This window comes from Sapajus apella, unplaced genomic scaffold (assembly GCF_009761245.1).
Source record: "Sapajus apella isolate SASKATOON/1434 unplaced genomic scaffold, GSC_monkey_1.0 scaffold43, whole genome shotgun sequence".
In the NCBI taxonomy this organism is placed as follows: domain Eukaryota; kingdom Metazoa; phylum Chordata; class Mammalia; order Primates; family Cebidae; genus Sapajus; species Sapajus apella.
The window spans coordinates 174,598-196,153 of record NW_022436983.1 but is presented as its reverse complement, the minus strand read 5'-3'; the positions used below and the strand labels follow the sequence as shown (position 1 = coordinate 196,153).

General features: G+C 49.7%; 1 protein-coding gene across 16 annotated transcripts in view; it reads left to right on the top strand.

The window, feature by feature from the left end:
• The window catches only part of NPHP4 (nephrocystin 4), a 132,902-nt gene that overhangs the window by 26,068 nt on the left and 85,278 nt on the right, over positions 1 to 21,556 (top strand). For 14 of the 16 annotated variants that reach the window (XR_004275908.1, XM_032301060.1, XM_032301064.1 and 11 more), the window contains 3 exons: positions 858 to 922; positions 6,538 to 6,693; positions 14,818 to 14,954. Coding sequence is in view for 15 of the 16 variants with exons in the window: in XM_032301060.1 (XP_032156951.1) it covers positions 858 to 922; positions 6,538 to 6,693; positions 14,818 to 14,954 (358 nt within the window). In the remaining variant the exon portion in view is untranslated. The remainder of the gene's footprint in view (positions 1 to 857; positions 923 to 6,537; positions 6,694 to 14,817; positions 14,955 to 21,556) is intronic. The other 2 variants (XM_032301071.1, XM_032301073.1) reach the window with 1 other exon arrangement.

Sequence of the window (21,556 nt, the reverse complement as noted above, 5' to 3'; positions counted from 1 at the left end):
TATACGCCAAAGTCCTGCTCCAGCGCTGATTCCCTGTGGGACTTCAGGCAAGTGATTTGAACTCTTGGAGCCTGAAGGCATTCACCTGTACATGAGAGATAATAACAGCATGTATGTCGTAAGTTCTGCTTGAATATTGAGCGGTGTGTTTTTCACAGGCGCCGGTGGTTAGCAGGTGTTCATTCAGCACACACTGGCGGAGCGTCTGCTGCATGTCAGGTCCTGTGTAGGGGCCGGACATATGGGCGGATAGGCTGGCACGTCATCCCTTCAGCCAGGGTTAAAGCCTACGTGTTCACTTTGAATCAGGGTTTCTCTAGCTTGGCACCACTGACTTTCCAGTGGAGAATTCTTTGCTGTGGTGGGGCTGTTCTCTGTGCTGCAGGATGTTTAGCAGCATCCCTGGCAATCTACTAGATGCCAGAGGCACCCCCTCCCTGCCCCAGTTGTGACAAAGGAGAAAAATATCTCCAGCCATTGCCAAACTTGCCTTAGTGGGCAGAGTCGTCCCTGGTTGAGAACCACTGCTCCAGATCCACAACCGTGAAAATTCCTCAGATATGTCTTTCTTGAGACATTTTAGAGTTTTATAAATTTCCATGAACGGTGTTTTCCAGCTTGTCGGTTCTCAGGCTGCCTTGGGTCGGTGCTGTGTGTGTGCTGGACGTGCTTGGCCATGAGCACCGAGGGCTTGGGGAGCTGCTGCTGGCCTTAGCTGCCGCTGCCTTCCGCAGAGGACGGGACTGGCGGCATTTAGAAAGCTCTGGTGGGCGTGGTGGTGGCCAAGGCTTCCATGTGCTTTCTTTCTGAGAAGTGCACAAGTGGCTGATGAGTATTCTTTGGATCCTGTCTTCCAGGTTGCGGCTGTACCACGGCACCCCCAGAGCCCTCCTGCACCCGCTTCTCCAGGACCCCGCAGAGCGTAAGAGCCAGGCCTGTCCTTGGCAGCACTCGCTGCTCTCCCGCCTTCCCTGAGTGTTCCCCACCATTAGTTCTGAATGGGATCTTTCTCAGTGTAAACCGCTGTCCACTTAGCTAATTTATCTAAGAGGTTTGGGCAAATGTTTTGCGGCCTTGGACTTTTGGCAGAAAGTAAAGAACTGAAACACAGCAGCTCTGAGGGAGGGCATTGCTTTGTGGGGATGGCATGGGAGGGCCTGTGAGAGCCACCTGGAGGGAGGGGAGCAGCTCTGCTCACCAGATAAAGGAGTAGTAGCCTTCCGTCACCAGCCACCGGCTCTAAACCTCTGACTGCACAGCCATCGGTTATCCCCAGCACGGCAAGGCCCTGTGGCTGAGAGGCCGCCTTAGAGCAGAGCAGGGGTCAGGGGAGCTTCCTGCTGTTCCTCTGTGATCAGCCGTTCCCAGGCAGCAGAGGGAGCCAGTGGGAGGGAAGGGGATGACAGTCTGCTCTGCTGCTGCCTGCCTGGAGGTTGACAGGAGGGGTATGTGGTGGGAGGGGAGGGGGTGTGTGGTGGGAGGGGTGGGAGTGGAAGTGGGCTAGAAGGACATCAGGGAGGCTCAGAGCACAGAGGCTGTGCTTGCCCAGCAGTTGGGGGAGTGTTCGGGTGGGGGGAAAAGTGGCTGGAAGTAGATCTGTTGGGGAAGGTGACTTTCTGTCTCTTTGGGGTGAGGTGCTGCCTAGATTCCTTGAAGGGGATGTTGTGTGTGCCTTGTGGCTTGGGTTAAAAGTCAAACCTGGCCGGGCGTAGTGGCTCAGGCTTGTAATCCCAGCACTTTGGAAGGCTGAGGCAGGTGGATTGCCTGGGTGATAGAATGAGACCCTGTCTCAAAAAAACAAAACAAAACATCCAACCCGCTCTCTTTGCCCCTCACTGGTCTTGGTGACAGTGTCATGATAGAACCTGTCAGCTGAAGAGCGCTGAGGTTCCTAAGTCTGGAAAGGAGAGCTTCATTTCTCAGAAAGGGCTGCAGCCTACAGGTGGCCTTTCAGACAGGCTGGGAAGTGTAGCTTCTGGCCAGAAGCCAAAAACAGACCCTTTGAGGGAGGAACAGAGAGAAGAGGAATTTCTGCTGAGCGGGGGCTGAGTCAGCTTTTTAATAAGCCCAGGAGGGGTCCTGCGTGTTGATGAGAGGAGAAGCGTGCACGTGGGCAGCTGAGCCCATGCCGCTTCATGGGATGCACGTTCAAAATACGGTGGCACTAGCAGGATCCTCGGGGGGAGTTCTCCACTCCCTGACGTCAGAAGGTGAAGCAGACGACACGAAAGCCCTCCCTGCGAGCCCTCTGTAGACTCCGGAGGAGGACAGCAGCTGGCGATCGGTGGGCAGCAGCAGCAGGGGAGGCTGGAAAGGGCAGTTTCTGTCCAGTCCTGAGTGAAGAAAGGCTAATGGCGGTTAGCGTGGGCTGGGGCGCATTGAGGCCTGTCTGTTCCCCCTCCGGTCACAGCCCTGAAGTCAGTTTTCAAGGCTCCGCTGGAGTCCTCTAGGCCGAGAGGCGGCCCCTTCAGTCTGCTGCGGGTTCAGGGTTTTCTTTCAGTTTACAGAGAACAGCCAGCCGGGAACTTCATCTCATTGCTAAAGACTGGCTTTTAAGTTATTTTTCAATTGAGTCTAATTATTCATGTGCCAGGATTTTCTCTCCAGAATTATCCTTAGAACAAAGTACACAGCTACCACGTTCGCTCCACGTCCACAGCCTGCATGTCCGTGCGTCCGTGTGGAAGCTGTGAGCCCTGAGTGGAGGCTTTAGGCAGAACCCGCGGTGGGCCTGTCACTCATCTTTGCAGCGGACGTTTCCCAAAATTTGCTGGTAGTGGTGACATACTCACACAATTCGGAATCCAAAAGTATAAAAAAGTGCCGGGTGCAGTGGCTCACGCCTGTGATCCCCACACTTTGAGAGGCTGAGGTGGGCAGGCTCAGCTTGAGGCCAGGAGTTTGAGACCATCCTGGACAACATACTGAGACCACCCCCATCTCTAAAAAAACACAAAAATTAAGCGGGTGTGGTGATATGCCCCTGTGGTCATAGCTACTTGGGAGGCTGAGGTGGGAGGATTGCCTGAGGCCAGAATTTGAGGCTGCAGTGAGCCGTGATTGCACCATTGTACTCCAGCCTGGGAGACAAGATCCTGTCTCAAAAAAAAAAAAATAAATAAAAAGTATAAAAAGTTCAGAGTGAGATGTTATTTCCCCAGTCCTTTCACCTGCTACCAGGTAACCTCTCCCTGGGTTCTTGTGGATCTGTCGCTGGTGAACTAAGTTCTTTTCCCCCTTTGTATCAGCTGCAAAGGAAGAATAGCCAATTGGAAAAGGTAGTCAGGTTTTATAGACTGGCCAGGGAGTGGAGAAGGGAGCCCTCGCTCCACAGGCAGCTTCTCCCTGGACAGCGGGAGGCATGGAGGTTTGAAGGACCGGGCTCAGGCCAGGAGGGTGGGATTCCAGGCGCACAGACACATGTCGTAACGTGCTCCTCCGGGCATGGCTGGTACGAAACACAGCGGCGGCCTTCTCGGAGTGTGAACTTTAGCATTGTAATGACGTTCTGATGGTCTAAAGGCAGCTGGGGGTCGCCTGTTCTAGTTTTCACCAGTTTCGTGAGGCTCTGTCTTTCTCTGGTATTTGGTCAGGGGTCAAGAAGCTCTGGTGGCATCCCTGCCATCTGGTTCCTTTAAAGAGCTGTGCCCATGGAAAAAGGGGCTGAATGAGAAAAAGGAACTTTTGCTGTTATTTCGCCCAGGCTGCCCTGGTAACACACCCTTCCGGGGCCTTGTTGTGGACACAGAAGCAGAGCGGATGTCCAGCATTACATCTGATTTTTGACCTCTTCCCACTCACTGTTCCACACCTTGCTTTTTTCCCCATAACAATTTGTCTAGAAGAATGTTTCATATCAGTACATGGAAAGCACTCATTCTTTTTACAGCTCTGTGGTATTTTGTGGAATTGATGTTTCACGATAGATTGAATCGGCCTCCTGCACACCAACCTTTACGCTGTCTTATAAGAAAAAGTTGGGGCAGGTGCAGTGGCTCACGCCTGTAATCCCAGCACTTTGGGAGGCTGAGGTGGGCGGATCACCTGAGGTCAGGAATTTGAGACCAGCCAGGCCAACATGGTGAAACCCTGTCTCTTCTAAAAATACAACAATTAGCCAGTGTGGTGGCGGGCGCCTATAATCCCAGCTACTCTGGGCTGAAATAGGAGAATTGCTTGAACTCAGGAGGTGGAGGTTGCGGTGAGCTGAGATCACACCACTGCACTCCAGCCTGGGTAACAGAGTGAGTTTCCATCTCAAAAAAAAAAAAAAAAAAAAAGAAAAGGTTAGAAACCCCATTACAGTGGTTGTCTGTCCTTCCTCTGAGCATGTGCGGAATTCATGAGGTAAACTCGAGTCGGGGGATGGCTAGGCTGGATGTCTGAGCATTTGGAGCCTTGCCCTGTTTCTCTTGTGTTCCCCTCCCTGCCGCCCCCCCAGGAGGCTGTTCCTCCTGACGAGCCACACAGGTCAAATGCCTTTAGTGGTATTTTACATTTTAAAGTAAGTAGATTCCATGTTTGGAGTGGTTAGGTACTCAAAAAAATACTATTTTTCACTAATTTCTTTTTTTTTTGTTTTTTTTCCCCCCCCCCCCCGCCCCGAGATGGCTTCCCTCTGTCACCCAGGTTGGATTGTAGTGGCGTGATCTTGGCTCTGCCTCCTGGGTTAAAGCAATTCTTCTGCCTCAGCTTCCTGAGTAGCTAGGATTACAGGCGTGGGCTACCATGCCCGGCTAATTTTTTGTGTTTTTAGTAGAGACGGAGTTTCACTGTGTTAGCCAGAATGGTCTCTATCTCCTGACCTCGTGATTTGCCTGTCTTAACCTCCCAAAGTGCTGGGATTACAGGCGTGAGCCACTGCCCGACTTTAAAATTTTTTTTTTTATTTTTGTTAGGCGCAGTGGCTCACGCCTATAATCCCAGCACTTCGGGAGGCCAAGGCGGGCAGATCACGAGGTCAGGATTCCAGACCAGCCTAAGCAACATGATGAAACCCCGACTCTATTGAAAGTACAAAAAGTTAGCTGGGTGTGGTGGCGCACCCTGTAATCCTAGCTACTACGGGCATGAGCCACCGTGCTGGGCCTAGTTTTTCACTAATTTCTTTTTCTAATGATACAGTAGTTCATATTTAGCTCTTTGCTCAGGAATGAGCTGAACTTGTGACTCTCAGCAGCTGTCCCTGGCTCGGCCACAGCCAGGACTTGAGCTGCCTGAGACCATGCGCACCTGCTGTGCTTTGGGGAGTGATGGGCTTTCTGTCTGTGGAGAAAATCAGGCCCCAATAAGATTGGCCATTTGGTGGGAATGTGAAGAGGGCAGCCCTGGGGTCTGTGTTTCGGGGGTGTGCCTCTCCCCATACCCCTGTTTCTGGGGATGCTGTTTCTTCCACGTTCAGGGCCCGCCCCCAGTGTGGTGCGGCCGTGGTCCTTCCGGGTGTCATTTCTCTGGGGATGTTCTCTCATGCCCCTTTTCCTCCTCGCGTTTCCCCTCGTGCTTTACCCACAGCAGTCTCGTGGTTCAGATGCAGCTCTCCCATGTGTTATGGGTATCGGCTGTTTGGTCTTAGCTGTCACCCCAGGAGAGAGGCATGCCCTTGAGGACAGGGCTCCGTCTCTGACGCTGCTGGCCTCCCTCCAAGGCTGCCTGCTCCTTTTGGGGCTCGGTGGATCCAGGTGCCGACAGGCAAAGGCAGGCAGGCAGGCCTCGGGCCAGGGTGTCCTCCAGGCCCCTCTGATGGCAGGGACCAGCGAGACCTGGGGAAACCACACAGCCCATGCTGGCCTGTGCTCTCAGGAGACTGAGGGAAGTGGTGGGCAGGAGAGATTTTATGTTGGATTAAAAACCTGTACCTCCAGGCCAGGCGTGGTGTCTCATGCCTATAATCCCAGCACTTGGGAGGCCAAGGTGGGAGGATCACTTGAGCTCAGGAATTTGATGCTCTAGGGAGCTATGAGTACACCACTGCTCTCCAACTGGGCAAACAGGGCGAGATCCTGTCTCTAAAACCAAAAAAGAAAAATAAAAAAAAAGTTTTCATTTTAACTTCAAGGCTTGGCACAGTGGCTCACACCTGTAATTCCAGCACTTTGGGAGACCGAGTTGGGTGGATCACAAGGTCAAGAGATCAAGATCATCCTGGCCAACGTGGTGAAATCCCATCTCCACTAAAAATACAAAAATTAGCCCAGCATGGTGGTGGGCGCCTGTAGTCCTAGCTACTCAGGAGGCTGAGGCAGGAGAATCGCTTGAACCCAGGAGGCAGAGGTTGCAGTGAGCAGAGATCACGTCACTGCACTGCAGCTTGGGCGACATAGCAAGACTCCGTGTCATTTAAAAAAAAATTGTAACTTTACCAGAGAAGGTTATGAAAGTTCAATGCTTTTCACTTTTAGGCTGAACAGAGCATTTCCTGTCTTAGAAAAGTACTTTTTCTGTCTGTGGTATTTCTAACATTCTCCATTCATTGGCTGGTTTGACTGTCTTTGCTTTCAGCAGTGATCACATTGATCATGTGGGTGTTTTCTTCCCCAGAAAACAAACACATGACCCTCATTGAGAACTGCAGTCTGCAGTACACGCTGAAGCCACACCCGGCCCTGGAGCCTGTGTTCCACCTTCTTCCCGAGAACCTTCTGGTGTCTGGTCTGCAGCAGATCCCTGGCTTGCTTCCAGCTCATGGAGAATCTGGTAAGGATGTCTTCACTTCTCTCCACTTGGTGAGTTGAGTCTGTGCTGTTCACAGTGAAACCTCGAAGGCACTGGGCTCTTCTAGGGGAACGTGGGCCGAGCGCCCTCTGTAGCTCAGCAGCTCGGCCTGGCAGGGGTCATGGTGGGCGGGGGTCATGGTGGGCGAGGAGGAGGGTGGCAATGGCATTCCAGTTTGTTTCCTTCCTAAGTAGTTTCTCACGTCTTTCAAGTCATTCTGTCTTCTTTTGTTGGGAAAATGCTTTTGTGAGACAGAGTTTATACCTCTGACCACAGCCAGGAGGACTGGCTGGATCTCACCACACGACATCATGTCAGTGACTTGATGGTGGTGATGATTTTAAAATTAAGATAAAATAAGGATAACATAAAATTGGCCATCTTAACCCTTTGAAAATGTACAGTTCAGTGTGAGTAAGTCCATTCACAGTGCCGTGCAGCCACCAGCGCCATCCGTCCCAGAACTCCTTCATCTTCCCGGCCGAGGCTTTGTCCCATTCCGCACTGACTCCCCGTTCCCTACTCCTCAAGTCCCTGGCAGCCACCCTTCTGCTTTCTGTCTTCACCATTTCGATGACTCTAGGGACCTCCTGTAAGTGGAGTCATGCAGGCCTTGCCCTTCAGTGGCAGGCGTTCTTCTAGGGCAACAGGGGAATTGCCCTGTTAGTTCATCCTAAGAGTGACGTGTCTTCAAGGTTCTCAGCGGCATGTCTTCGGGGTCCATCCGCATGGTAGCATGTGTCCGAATTGCCTTCCTTTTTCTTTTAAGGCTGAATGATTTTCCGGTTTACGGACGGACCCTGTTTTGCCGATTGTTTCATCGATTTCTTGGATTGCTTCCACCTCCTGGCTCTGTGACGAATGCTGCTGTGAACAGGGTGCAGGGACTTGAGTATTTTTGGAAACTGAAATTCATGTTAAAGGACAAGGGCTCTGTCTTGGTGTGGTTTGCAGAGGTTGATTCTCCAGTGGTGGAATTGCATCGACCCCAACAGCCATGGGAGGTTGAGGGTGTGCTCTGCTGTAGCAGTCTGCTGGGCGGTCCTCGTGACCTGGGCCCCATGCTTCTTCCAGGTACTTCTTCCACACTTTTGTGTGGCTTTCTTGAGGAGTCCAGGAGAAGGGACCACACCAGCCTCTTTCTACCTGTCATGTGCTGGAGATGTCCTAGCACCGCCAGAACCTGCTGTCTTGGGTGACTCCTTGCTGGGTTCCAGGAAGAGTAGGATTTGACCTTGTCTGTGAGGGGCGGGGGTTGAGAACAGTGCTGTGCTGAGGGTTTGGCTCATTCTGGACCCTGAAGGAAGGGACGCAGCCGGCTCCAGCACAGGTCCCTGGTTGTCAGCGATGGCATCCCTGTGTGTTGCACAGGCGTTCTGGTTGATGCTGGGGTGTAGATGTTATCATCTGAGTTATTTAATTTCTTGGGTGGGTCTGTGGTGGATATCACCATTGTGAAGTCACTGTTTTTCCACCATTCCAGGGAGGAGAGGGTGAAATGAGAAAGGAGGAATGAACTCTGAAGACGAGCAAGCCTGGGGTCCCGGTCTGGGTCTGTCCTGGCTCACTGAGCTTTAGGCACTCTCCATGCCCCCTTCAGAGTGTCTTATTACCCCTGTAATCTGCCGGCGATCCTCTGAAAGAAGAAAGAGATGGAGGGAAGGCCTCATTGTTACTGTTGTTGAGTTATCGCAGAGAACAAGAAAACCAGTGTCTAGCTCTGAGACCTGGGCCATGGCCTGTCCCTCTGGCCCCTGCTTTGCTGGCCAGGGAGAGCCCTGTAGGCCCTGCTGTGAGATGCCGCCTGGTTGATAGTGATCTTGGGGATTAGCTGTGAGATGTCACCTGGTTGATAGTGATCTTGGGGACCAGCTGTGAGATGTCACCTGGTGGATTGTGATCTTGGGGACCAGCTCTGAGATGTCACCTGGTTGATTGTGATCTTGGGAACTAGCTGTGTGCTGCCGCCTGGTTGATACTGATCTTGAGGACTAGCTGTGTGTTCTTTGAAGTCAGCTGTGTGAGTCTTACTACCTGGGAGTCTTGGAGCTGGAGGTGTAGTCATCACCGGGACTTGCCAGTGGGTGTCAGTAGAACTGCAGACCAACAGAAATACCTGCAGGTCACTGTGGACTGGCTCAGTCTCATGACTAGAACAGCAGCCGAGAAGCTGAGGTGCCCAAGAAGACAGGCTTGGTTTTGTCCCTGGTGTCTTGTATCCCGCTGGGACCAAGGAAGGCACGAGGTGGAGATGGAGTTTTGGATTTAAGAAGCATGTGGCTGGGTACATGACTCCTGCTCCTCATCCATAAAGGCCATGTTTTGGAAGAGGCCTGGCCCGTTGGCCTCAAGTTGTCCTCCAGGTGTGGAGCAGCTGGTCAGTCCAAGGCGCTGAACGAATGCAGGCGGTGCTGGTAACATTGCAAAATGCAGGACATTTTATGCTGCTGGTGTTGAAAATCAAATGAGCAGGGGATCTGAAGGCAGGGCCAGCACATGCCCTGGTGTCTGGAGGGAGGGAGGCTGAGTGACTGACTCCACCAGGTAAGGGCCACATGTGCTCCTTTGGAAAGGACAAGTACCTCAGCAACACCCACACCCCTGCCCCGGGGCCGTTTTAGGAGAGAGACGCAATTTGCCCAGTTTTTTTGTTGTGCGTGGGGAGCCAGTGTTGTATAGGCCCTGAGGGTACTTTCTACTTTCTTTTTATTTTACTTGTTAAACTTTAAAAATTATGTGTGCGTGTATATGTGTATATATATGTAAAATGAGAGCCAGATTTTTCTCTAATTCTACTTTTCTTTTTAGACAGGGTCTGGCTCTGTCGCTCAGGCTAGAGCTCAGTGGCACAATCTTGATTTGCTGCAAACTCTACCTCCCATGCCCAAGTCATTCTCCCTCCTCAGCCTCTTGAGTAGTGGGGACTACAGACATGTGCCACCATGCCTGGCTCTTTTTTTTTTTTTTTTTTTTTTTTTAAGACAGTCTTGCTCTGTCACCCAGGCAGGAGTGCAGTGGCACTACAACCTCTTGTCTCCTGGGTTCACGCAATTCTCCTGCCTCAGCCTCCCAAGTAGCTGGAATTACAGGCCTGTGTTACCATGCCTGGCTAATTTTTGTATTTTTAGTAGATACGGGGTTTCAACCATGTTGGCTAGGCTGGTTTTGAACTTCTGACCTCAGGTGATCCACCTACCTTGGCCTCCCAAATTGCCGGGATTATAGGCATGAGTCACAGGGCCTGGCCTCCGGCTCATTTTTGTATTTTTTGTAGAGACAGGTTTCTCCATGTTGCCCAGGCTGGCCTCAGACTCCTGAGCTCAAGCATCAAGGAATCCACCCGCCTTGGCCTTTCAAAGTGCTGGGATCACAGAGTTGCGCCACTGTGCCTGGCCTCGAGGCTGCTTTCTGACCAGTGCCGACGCAACTTGTCTATCGTGTGCCCGTTTTATACAATGCTAAAGACTGTTTTAAAACCACAGAGTTCATCTTTATTCAATACATTCAGTAAAAATATATTGAAAAAAGACTTAGTAAAAACTGAAAGTCTTCCCTTCTAGTCTCACTCTGTGGAGAAAACCACTGCTCATAGTTTGGTGTATATCTTTTGTATATTCACTAATTCATTTATTATTCATTGATTTATTCAACAAGTATTTATTGTGTAGACACTGTGAAGCAGGCCCTGGCTTGGGTGCTGAGGATGTCGCATTGCACCCTTAGGAGATATGTCAGCTCTCTCTTGAGTGGATTTTGGTAGGGGCAGACCTCAAATCCAACCACAGTCACCAAACGCAATACAAGGTGTTTTAGAAGAAACCTAGACTAGCTCAAAGTCATTTTCATTCCTGCTTAAATCATTCCCAAGTTTAGTTTTCATTCCGCTGCCGCTATTATAGTGTTCTTATTTTTTGAGGTACATTCTGGTGAATTAAATATCCTTAGTAGAAGAGAGAGGTCCCCAGGAGGCTGTGGACCATGGGAGCCTGTTAGGGCCCAGGGGAATCTCCGGGCTCTCTAATGGATATCAGTGGGAAGGGGGTTCTTGCTTGTGAAGGGTTTGCTGGCAACCCCCATTTTCTCTGTAGTGTGTTTGTTGGAATCCCGGAATAAAATGGATTCTTGTAGAGTAGAGCGTGTTTTTTCCACGGGAGCAACACTGTTATTTGGGAATTCCATTCCTAGCTAGAGACTCAAACACAGATAAATTAAAGATTGTCTTAGCTGCAGAGCATGAGGGCCAGAACACCTCTGCTGCTATGGGCTCACTTCTGCCAAGGTGGAGTTCATGTTTGTCTTGGTTGCCACTGTTGTTTGGTTAGTTGAATGAGTGAATGAATGAATGATTTCAGATAGTGAAAAGACGCTTGTTGGGTTATGCTGGAGGCTGACAGACCTGTGGCAGGTGTCTGTTCCATGTCTAGCCACGGTGTGAGCTCAGGTCAGGTCCTAGCCTCTCCAAGTCTTTGCTTTTGTTTTTCCTTTATAAAATGGAGGCAACGATAGGGCCTGCTCGTAAAGATGTATTTGGGGAGAAAATGAGATGGATTGGTAAAACACTGGCGTATCATCATCAAAGTTCTGTCTTAAATTCAGCCCAGATCCAAGCCTCCCACCTCAGAGCACCCTGGGAGGTCTGATCTGTTTTCCCTTTGCTAGCCCTTCGGATGTGTGAAGGCAAGACAGCACCAGGCCCCGTTGTTTTTTGGTCCAGGCCTGGTATCTCAAAAGTTCCGGGTAACTCAGTGGGAGAACCAGGCTTGGGCTCAGGATCTTTACTCCAGAGCCCATGATGCTTGCAAGACGTGGCCTGGAAAAAGCAGCTGAATGAGGATACCCAGCCTTGTCCGGCTTTCTTGGGCCCTCCAGGATCTGGAAGGTTCTTCCCACTGCAGATGTAGCTCCTCAGTCTGGCTGTCCTGGTGGGAACCCGTCTTTCCTCCCCTAATGACTTCGTTTGCATGGGATTTGCGTCGTCAGCTCTCTGCATAGACCAGGGTCACAGCTATCAGAATGGCTGCTGGGCCTGGGGTACATGTGCACCCTGGTCATGGGGTGGTCACACAGAACCCACTTCCAGGAACGCCGAGTTCTGCCCCCTCCCAGATGCCTGGGGACCCTGATTCTTCCACTGAGTTGCCACCCCTTATGACGGGGCACCCATGGCACACAGGTGATCCTTCCTAAAGGAAGTCGGTCTGGTAAATGGCCTTTGTCCTCTGTTATTTTAGTTTATATAATTTCTCCCTCAACTTTTTGAAACATTCTGTTAAATTTTGTTGACACATTGTAATTGTGACACAATTTTGACACATTTGGCAGTTATCAAATGTGGAACAATTTAATGTTTCAATACACTTATGTGTTGTACAATGATCAAATGAGAGTATTAGGGTGACCGGATCTCCTACACTCGTCGCTTCTCTGTGATGAGAACATTCAGAGGCCACTTTTCTAGCTATTTTGTATTTTACAGTAACTGCCTGGTAACCATCATTACCCTGCTGTGCAAGAGCAGCAGAATTTATTCCTCCTATCAGATTGTAACTTGTACCATGACCCCTTGACAACCTCTGCCTTCTTCCTCTCCTCAGTCTCGGGAACCACGGTTACATGCTTTGCTTCTGTGGTACCAACTCTTTATTTTTTTAGCTCCCACATATGAGTGAGATCATGTGGTATTTGACTTTCTGTGTGTGGCTTATTTCACTTCGCCTTGCTGTCTGCTGGGTCCGTCTGTGTGGTGGTGTTGCAAGCGGCAGGGCCTCATTCTTTTTCATGGCTGCTAAGCACCCCACTGTGCGTATATACTCCTTTGATCCAGTCCTCTGCTGATGAACACTTAGGTTGATTCTGTGTCACCACCATTGTGAATAGTGCTACAATAAACATGGAATGGCGATACCTCTTTGACGGGCTGATTTCATTTCCTTTGGATATTCTGTGCTCACTAGGGGGATTGCCAGATTATATGGTAATTCTGGTTTCAGTTTTTTGAGAAACCTCTGTACAGTTTTCCATAGTGGCTGTCCTAATTTGCAATCCCGCCGACAGGGTGTAGGCATTCCGTTTTCTCCACGTCCTCACCCGCACTTACTTTCTTTTGTCTTTTTGATCATGGCCATTGTCACTGAAGTGAGGGGGCATCTCATTGCGGTTTTGAGTTTATTTCCCTCATGACTAGTGATCATGAGCGTAGTTTCATGTGCCTGTAGGCTGTTCGAATGTCTTCTTTTGAGAAATGCCTGTTAAGGTCTCTTGCCCATTTTAAAATCAAGTTACTAGTGTTTTTGCTGTTGAGTTGCTTACATTCCTTATGTATTCTGGATATTAACCCCTTGCCAGATAGCTACTTTACAAATATTTTCTCCCACTCTGCAGGTTCTCTCTTCACTAGCTTGTTTCCTTTGTTGTGCAAGACCTTTTCTTTGGATATACTCCATTTATTCCTTTCTGCTTTTGTTGCCTGTGTTTTACAGTTTTATTTAAAAAAATCCTTATCAGCCCAGTGTTACTTAAAAATCCCTACTCAGTCCAGTGTTACGAAGCATTGCTTCTTTGTTCTTCTGGTGTTTTTTTTCATAGATTCAGGTTTTACATTTAAGTCTTTAATATATTTTGAGTTGACGTTTCTATATGGTGAGAGGTAGGGTGTCTCATCTCCTTCTGCTTGTGGGTGTCCAGTTTGTCCAGCACCATTTATTGAAGAGACTGTCTTTTCCCGAGTGTATGTTCCTGGCACCTCTGTTAAAAATCAGTTGGCTGTAGGTACATGAATTTATTTCTGGAATGTCTGTTCTGTTCTATTGGACAAATCTATTGTGAGTTTGTGATGGGGACAGTATGGAAATCTATAAAGAAGGAAATAATCTACAGTTACTGCCTGCAGATATCCATGCATACATCTAAGTGCATAAACATTTAAATCACATCGCTATCAAATGGAACAATACAGTTTTATATGTTACTATTCTTTTCACTTGCAATGTTATGATTGTTTCTCAGTTTCTTAAATAACCTTTGATAATATGATTTTTTTGTTCTGATTTGGTATGAATGACTAACAGTTTAATGAACATTCTCCTATTAACATTTGGCTGTTTCGATTTTTCTCTATTATAATAAAGTTTTACTGAATATTCTTGCACATAAATCTTTGCTTCTGTCTTTGATTATTTTCTCTGAATAGGTTCAAAAAGTGGAATTACTGGTCAGAAAGTGAGATTTGAAAGCTTTTGATATACACGAAGGCAAAGGTGATACTGACTCATACCCTTCTGCAGGATAGTAGAGTGCTCTTTTGACGGCAGATTCATCAGTATTGAGTGTTACCCCAGTGTTTTCTTTTTTTTTCAACTTTGGAATTAGCTTTTAAAAATCTGCATATGTAAATGGTGATTAAAATGTAGGAATAGATGGAGCTAGGACCGGAAGATGACGGTGGTGGAGAAATAGGGGGCAGAGTCCATGGTGTGTGTAGGTTGGGAAGCGGCTGGCTCAGCCTTCCTCCTCCTGGATGAGGCTTTGCTCCCGAGCCAGTGGAGAAGGCTCCCCAGGCAGCCCTGGGCCTTCCCTTTCTCAGCCCAGGTTTTTTACAGGCCTGCTCTGCACCGGATCCTGAGCTAGGTCCGTGGGGCCGCTGTCCTCTGGATGGGACGCTTTGCTCGTGGTGCTGTTCAGGCTGTATTTTGCTGGTCGCCTTGACAGGCTTGTGCGTGTTCAGTGTGTTTGCAGATGGTTCAAGGTGACGCAGTAAAGTAAGGAGCAGCGGGGCTGGCTGTGGTCCTGCTGGAGAGGAGGGACACCATGCAGGGGAGCAGGCTGCAGGGGCTGCACGTGTGACTTTGCCTTCTGCAGTCTATGTTCTTTGAGTTGTTGAATATAAAAACTGCCCCTGGAGGAGGTTTGGGGCAGAATTTGGACTGCCAGTGAAACCTGTGTTTGCCTAATTGAGGTGGAGGCTCAGCCTGGCCCCTATCTGGGGATCCCACGCACTCTTCTTTGCTGCAGGCCCAGGCTGAGGCTGGGGTGGGTGGGGGTCCTTGGTGGCTGCTGGTGGGTGTTTTATTCCCAAGGGTGATCCTTTTTGCACCCTTGCTGTTTCAGGCGACGCTCTCCGAAAGCCTCGCCTCCAGAAGCCTATCACTGGGCACTTGGACGACTTATTCTTCACACTGTACCCCACCCTCGAGAAGTTTGAGGAAGAGCTGCTGGAGCTTCTCGTCCAGGACCACTTCCAGGAGGTGTGGAGTTGGAAGCCTGATGGGGGGGCCAGCGTGGGGCCAGGCAGGGGTGGAGCCCTGTGGGGGCAGGGAGGAGGTGGGGCAGGGTAGGTGGTAGGTAGGGCAGGGGAGACCCCATGTCTCATGCTGCTGGGGAGGGCTTTGTGGCCATAAGTGACATGGTTATGTCGTTCCCTGCTTTTTGGAGCTGAACTGGACCTTTAGGGACCCCTTTCCTCCGCAGCAAAGGCCCCCACAGAGCCTCTAGCTGTTGTTTTAACTTGAACAGTGACAAAGGTGCTGTTGGCCTGAGATGTTAATTAATGTTAATTCTGGTAGGTCATAAAATAGTCCTCATTTAAAGTAAACTAAGTCAGGAGATGAGCATAGGGAAACCCATAGAACCCTTGCCACGTTCAGAGGATGTCAGCGGGGACATGGAACTCATTTCCGGAGGTGGCAGGAAGCCTTGGTCATCTCACCCACCTTGGCCCCTGGGAAGGCGCCCCCAGCCTCACTGTCCCCTCAGCCTGCCTGTGGCACACATCCTTGTGTTCTGGTCACTGAGAGCCTGTTCATACTTCCTGCTGTTCTTGTCTGTTGCTTTTCGGTGTGTGGGTTTGTTCAGGTGTCCTGGCACGGCGTCTAGGGGGTTGCCCGTCTGTTAGGCAGAGGCTCTCTGTCCTGTTTGCCTGTGGCCCCTGGGAGGGACGTCCGCATTGTGCAGGCGCCTGGAGCTCAGCCTGCCTTGCATGCAGCATGCACTGTGGTTTCCTCTCTGGCCCCAACCCAGCGATGCCCCAGCTTGCAAGCTGTAAAACACCAGGGCCAGGGAGGTTGTCTCTGGACCTCCCGTCACCTCTGACAGCAAAAGTTATCTAGGATTTTCTGTGCAGAAGCGTGTTTGTATGCCAGCATGTCTTGGAAAAGCCTTTGCGGGTTTGGGGACTGCTTGTGTTTTTTAGGTGACAGTCTGTCCGTGGTCTGGAAAAATTGGACCTGATGAACTGTCACAAATGCTTTTGGAGTGAGGTCTGTCCACCCTGGTGCTTCTGTCCCCAGCAGCAGTGGGAGCAGGCATGTGGGATGCAGACTGCCTGGCCTGCTGGGGTCCCGAGCCCAGCCCCGTTGCCCTCACCTTTGCTGATGGTCACCAGATGGAGTGGGGAGAAGAGGGGTCAGCTCTGGCTGCTCTCAGCTCTGGAAGGAGGGGCCCTCAGACCTGGGTTGTGGGCAGACCACTCCTTGTTCCCCTCCAAGGACAAGAGAGAGTCTTCACTTTTGACTTTAGAAACAAAGAGAAAGTTTTGTCAAAGATCAGATGGTTGTAGATGTGTGGCATTATTTCTGAGGCCTCTGTTCTGTTCCATTGGTCTATATCTCTGTTTTAGTACCAGTACCATGCTGTTTTGATTACTGTAGCCTTGTAGTATAGTTTGAAGTCAGGTAGCATGATGCAAAAACAAGCAATGGGGAAAGGATTCTCTATTTAATAAATGGTGTTAGGAAAACTGGCTAGCCATATGCAGAAAGCTGAAAGTGGATCCCTTCCTTATACCTTATACAAAAATTAACTCTGGATGGATTAAAGATTTAAACATAAGACCTAATACCATAAAAACCCTAGAAGAAAACCTAGGCAGTACTGCTCAGGACACAGGCATGGGCAAGGACTTCATGACTAAAACACCAAAAGCCACAATAGACAAATGGGATCTAATTAAACTAAAGAGCTTCTGCACAGCAAAAGAGACTACCATTAGAGTGAACTGGCAACCAGCAGAATGGGAAAAAATTTTTTGCAGTCTACCTATCTGACAAAGGGCTAATATACAGAATCTACAAAGAACTTAAACAAGTTTACAAGAAAAAAAGCAACCCCATCCAAAAGTGGGCAAAGGATATGAACAAACATTTCTCAAAAGAAGACATTTATATAGGCAACAAACATATGAGAAAAAGCTCATCATCACTGGTCATTAGAGAAATGCAAATCAAAACCACACTGAGATACCACCTCACACTGGTTAGAATGGCGATCATTAAAAAGCCAGGAAACAACAGATGCTGGAGACGGTGTGGAGAAAGAGGAATGCTTTTACACTGTTGGTGGGAATGTAAATTAGTTCAACCATTGTGGAAGGCAGGGTGGTGATTCCTCAAGGATCTAGAACTAGAAATACCATTTGACCCAGCAAGCCCGTTACTGGGTATATACCCGAAGGATTATAAATAATAAAAAATAAAAAATATTGAATAATAAATACAATGATGTCTTCTGTTATAAAGACACATGCACACGCATTTATTGCGGCACTGCTCTGTAGGAAAAGATGGCCAGGGCCAGGCCTGTGTTACTTACAGTTAAAGGATTACAAGCTTGCTTGCTTTTTATACCCTGAGATTTGTGCCACGGATCAAATACTGAATTAAGAAAACTCCAAACTATGGTGCAGTAAAATAAAAGCAGAGATCAAGCGGTAACAGGAGGCCTCTAGTGAAGACCGTCTGAGAGCTTCATAACTGCGGGATGCTGCGGTGTGGTTGCGAGGCAGCAGAGGTGGCTTCGGTCCCACGATCTCTTCCCAACACACAGTCTGCGTGAGGGTCTCCTAAGGAGGGCTTGTGCAAGAACTCTAGGAAGGAACGCAACCTCTGCTCACAAGACTCGGGAGGGCCTTTGCAGACGGGAGCTTGCAGGACAGGGAAGTCTTGCAGGGCAGAGAGAACTGGAACGCCACAGGCTCTGCCTGTGTTCTCAGAATATGGAGTATTTCTGACTGCTCTGTGTCACAATGCTCAGGAGATAAAAGCCCCTTGATGCACAGTCTGTGCTCAGACCTTATGGCGTCTTATCCGCCTCATCTGCTGTGCCTCTTGGCACATGCACCTGGATAAACAATCGGTGATAAAACTCAGGGTCCTTAGTTAGCATTTCTTAGAAGAACCACGTTTGCTATTGATGCTGCAGACACATGCTCTTTCCCCCCATCTTCCTTCTTACCTTTCCCCGCAGCCTGCAAGATTAACAAGATGATGCACCCAATAAAAGCGTGTGCAGCCCAGAGCCAACTCGGTTCACCCTGCACTGAGAGAGTGCATTGGCCCCCGGACCCACACTGTTGAATTCTACTCTTGTCTTTGTCTTACTTCTTTTCTCACTCCCTCATCACCGCTGGGGCTCAGGGCACCCACGTACAGGGTTGGGCTGGTTCCCAACATGTTCACAATAGCAAAGACTTGGAACCAACCCAAATAACCATCAGTGATAGATTGGATAAAGAAAATGCGGCACATATATATACCATGGAATACTATGCAGCCATAAAAAGGATGAGCTCATGTCCTTTGCAGGGACATGGATAAAGATGGAAACTGTCATTCCCAGCAAACTGACACAAGAACAGAAAACCAAACACTGCATGTTCTCACTCATAAGTGGGTGTTGAACAGTGAGAACACATGGACATAGGGAGGGGAACATCACACACCAGGGCCTGTCGGGGTTGTGGGGCTAGGGGAGGGATAGCGGGTGGAGGCTAGGGGAGGGATAGCAGGAGAAATACCTAATGTAGTTGATGGGGGGACGGATGCAGCAAACCACCATGGCACATGTATACCTATGTAACAAACCTGCGTGTTCCACACATATACCCCAGAACTTAAAGTGTAATAATAGAAAAAGAGAAACTTTACCTGCAGAGAGCCAAGAGACTGGTGTGGGTAATGTCTTGCTATTGCTTCGAGTCCTTTTCATTCACGCCCTTTTCAGGATGAATCCCACAGAAGTGTGTAGTTGTGTGACTGCATGAAACGAGGAAGGATGGTGGAGGGAGGCCCTGTGCCCGGCACCCACAGAGCCCCGTGGGCAGAGGGAGGCCCTGTGCCCGGCACCCACAGAGCCCCGTGGGCAGAGGGAGGCCCTGTGCCCGGCACCCACAGAGCCCCGAGGGCAGAGGGAGGCCCTGTGCGCGGCACCCACAGAGCCCCGTGGGCAGAGGGTGGCTCTGTGCCCGGCACCCACAGAGCCCTATGGATCTCGTCCTGGCTGCACCTTCCTCCCTGCCCATTCCCCCGGACTTTTGTGCTAATCACGTCTTGGCTTTTTGTTCTGGTTTTACCGCCTGCAGATGCATCTCTAAACAATATAGGCTTGCCTGCTTTTGACCTGTCTTTAAATGAAGTCATACTTTTTTCTTCTGTTTTGTTTTTGCTTCTTTGGCTCAAGACTGTGCTCCCGTGAGTCTGTAGTGGGTGTGGCTCCATTTGCTCACTTTCTTTGCTGCATGGTCGTCTGTGTGAGGACACTAGGATTCATGGATCTATGGGCTGTTTGCAGGTTGTGGCTGAGCATTCTTGCATGTGTATCCTGACTCTTAGTAGAATCTCGGGCAGGAGGCAAAAGGGACTTTCTTGGAAAACCCTCATGGGCCTGTGATGAGCTAGCTGGTCCGCTGGGGACTGCCGGTCTGGGATGACCTTGGTTGGCGTGGCTCCCTGTGGCCTCTCCTCCTGTGGCAGTCAGTCTGGGCTTGCTCTCGTGCAGGCAGGTGTTTAAGAGAGAAGTTGGAAGTGTGCAGACATTTTCAAGCCTCTGTTTGGATTAAATTTGTTACTCTCCCTTTGGCCAAAGCAGGTCACTGGCCGAGTCCAGAGTCGGAGAGGTGGGCGCTCCAGGTTACAGGGCAAAGGGAGTGGCTTTAAAGAGCCCTTTCCCGGAGCTGTGAATGAGTCAACTGCCGTGAGGGTTTGGTGGAATTCCCAGGGTTTTATCACCTCGGCCGTAGCTCCTGGGATGGAGGCAGAGTTGGGCATGGCGCCTGCCCTCCCCACTTTGAGCTTCAAGGATTGGGTCCTGTCTTGGCCCAGGTCCTGAAGGCCGTTGTGTTCTGTTAGCCGCCATCCTTGATTGGTGGCGTTTTCTGCTCCTTAGGTTTTGGGGGAAGGAAATTCTCTGAGGAAGTGTCCCTGTCATGTTCACTTGAAAGTTGCAGAGAACATATTTTTCACTCAGTTGTCAAAGAGGTCTTTTAAAAACATAAATTCATCTCTTCTCGGCCTTTTGGCTAAGATCAAGTGTAAAAACATAAATTCAGCCATTTTTCTTCTGTGTTTAAAACATGCTGCTGACATCTGATTGTCCTTGGACTGAGCCCTAGGCTCCTGGCCCTCCAAGATGTGTGTGGCTGGGTCTTTGCCGCTTTCTCCGCCTCACTGTGTGCTGCTTCCTGGGCCTGTTTGCAGTCCTGGGCTCCGGCACGCCTCTGCCCGCGGCCTCGGACTCATGCTCGTCCTTGCGTGGGTCCTGGAACACGTAGCTGACCTTCCTGAACTTTCTTCCTGCAGATCTCTGTGTGCTTCCCCTCAGGCTTCGGGTCTGGACGGGGTCCCCTGACTGTCCTGCAGGGGCGCTGTTCCTGCCCTTGCCACCGTGTCTCCAGCTGTCACCCTGCATTCCTCCTGGGCGCTCAGCTGTTCCTGGGAACAGCTGGCCACCTTCTCTGCTACTGTCTGTCTCCTGTGGGGAGCGTTTGCATCGCCAGGAGAGGGACCTTGTTTTGTTTACCATGACACGTGACGGGCATACATGGGGGTTGGCACATAGTAGGGCTGTAATATTGAGTTGTGAGAATGAATGGTTCAGATGCCCATCCTAGCAGTCTGTGAAGTTAGCAAGTTATTCATTGCGTGCGAGAGAGAGAGAGAGAGAGAGAGAGAGAGAGAGAGAGAGAGAGAATGAGCTGGACTTGTTTGCTTCCTACCCATTCTTGAAAATGCAGTTCCACATAATTTGGGCTTACATAAACACAAAGCAGAGAATAGGATTGAAGTAGCGACATCCATTTCCTTGGTGTAGTTCCTGCTGTTTTCTTGTTCAGGGTGGATTGTGTGAGGGTAGAGATGATTTAGCAGTATCATTGTTCAATTTTATATATTCTCATAAAAGTCACTTTATTACGTATTTTTGCTCTCTTTGTATTTTTGTTCCAGTCCAACTGGCAGATACTCAGTTATCTGCATAGTTTTATTTTCATTATCTGAAGACTAATAGGCTGCATGTAGGCCTGTTCAGCTTGATTAATTGACAGTAAAGAAAACTTGAAAATTCAGGGATTATTTTGCAAAGATCACATAATTTAATACACACTAAGAGCCAGGGGAATGTCCTTGTTCATTTGTTAGGGTGCCTGTACATTTTTTGTTTAGATGAAATACGTTAATATCAAGTGACCACTGTAGGGCAGATTCTGTTTGTATTGGTTTATGATGTAGTGCCTAAGCACAGTTCCCCCTGTATGCTAAGTCTCAGGTCTCTGGGTAGACAGAGTGGAAACGTGATAAGCTCTGCCCCGAGCATCTCTCCAGCATTGTCCAGGGAAGTGGGTTCTGGGGAAGTGGGCTCTGGGAAAGTGGGCTCCGGGGAAGTGGGCTCTGGGGAAGTGGGCTCCGGGGAAAGTGGGCTCCGGGGAAGTGGGCTCCGGGGAAGTGGGCTCTGGGAAGTGGGCTCCGGGAAAGTGGGCTCCGGGAAAGTGGGCCCCAGGGAAGTGGGCCGGGGAAGTGGGCTCCGGGAAAGTTGGCTCCGGGAAAGTGGGCTCCGGGGAAGTGGGCTCCGGGGAAGTGGG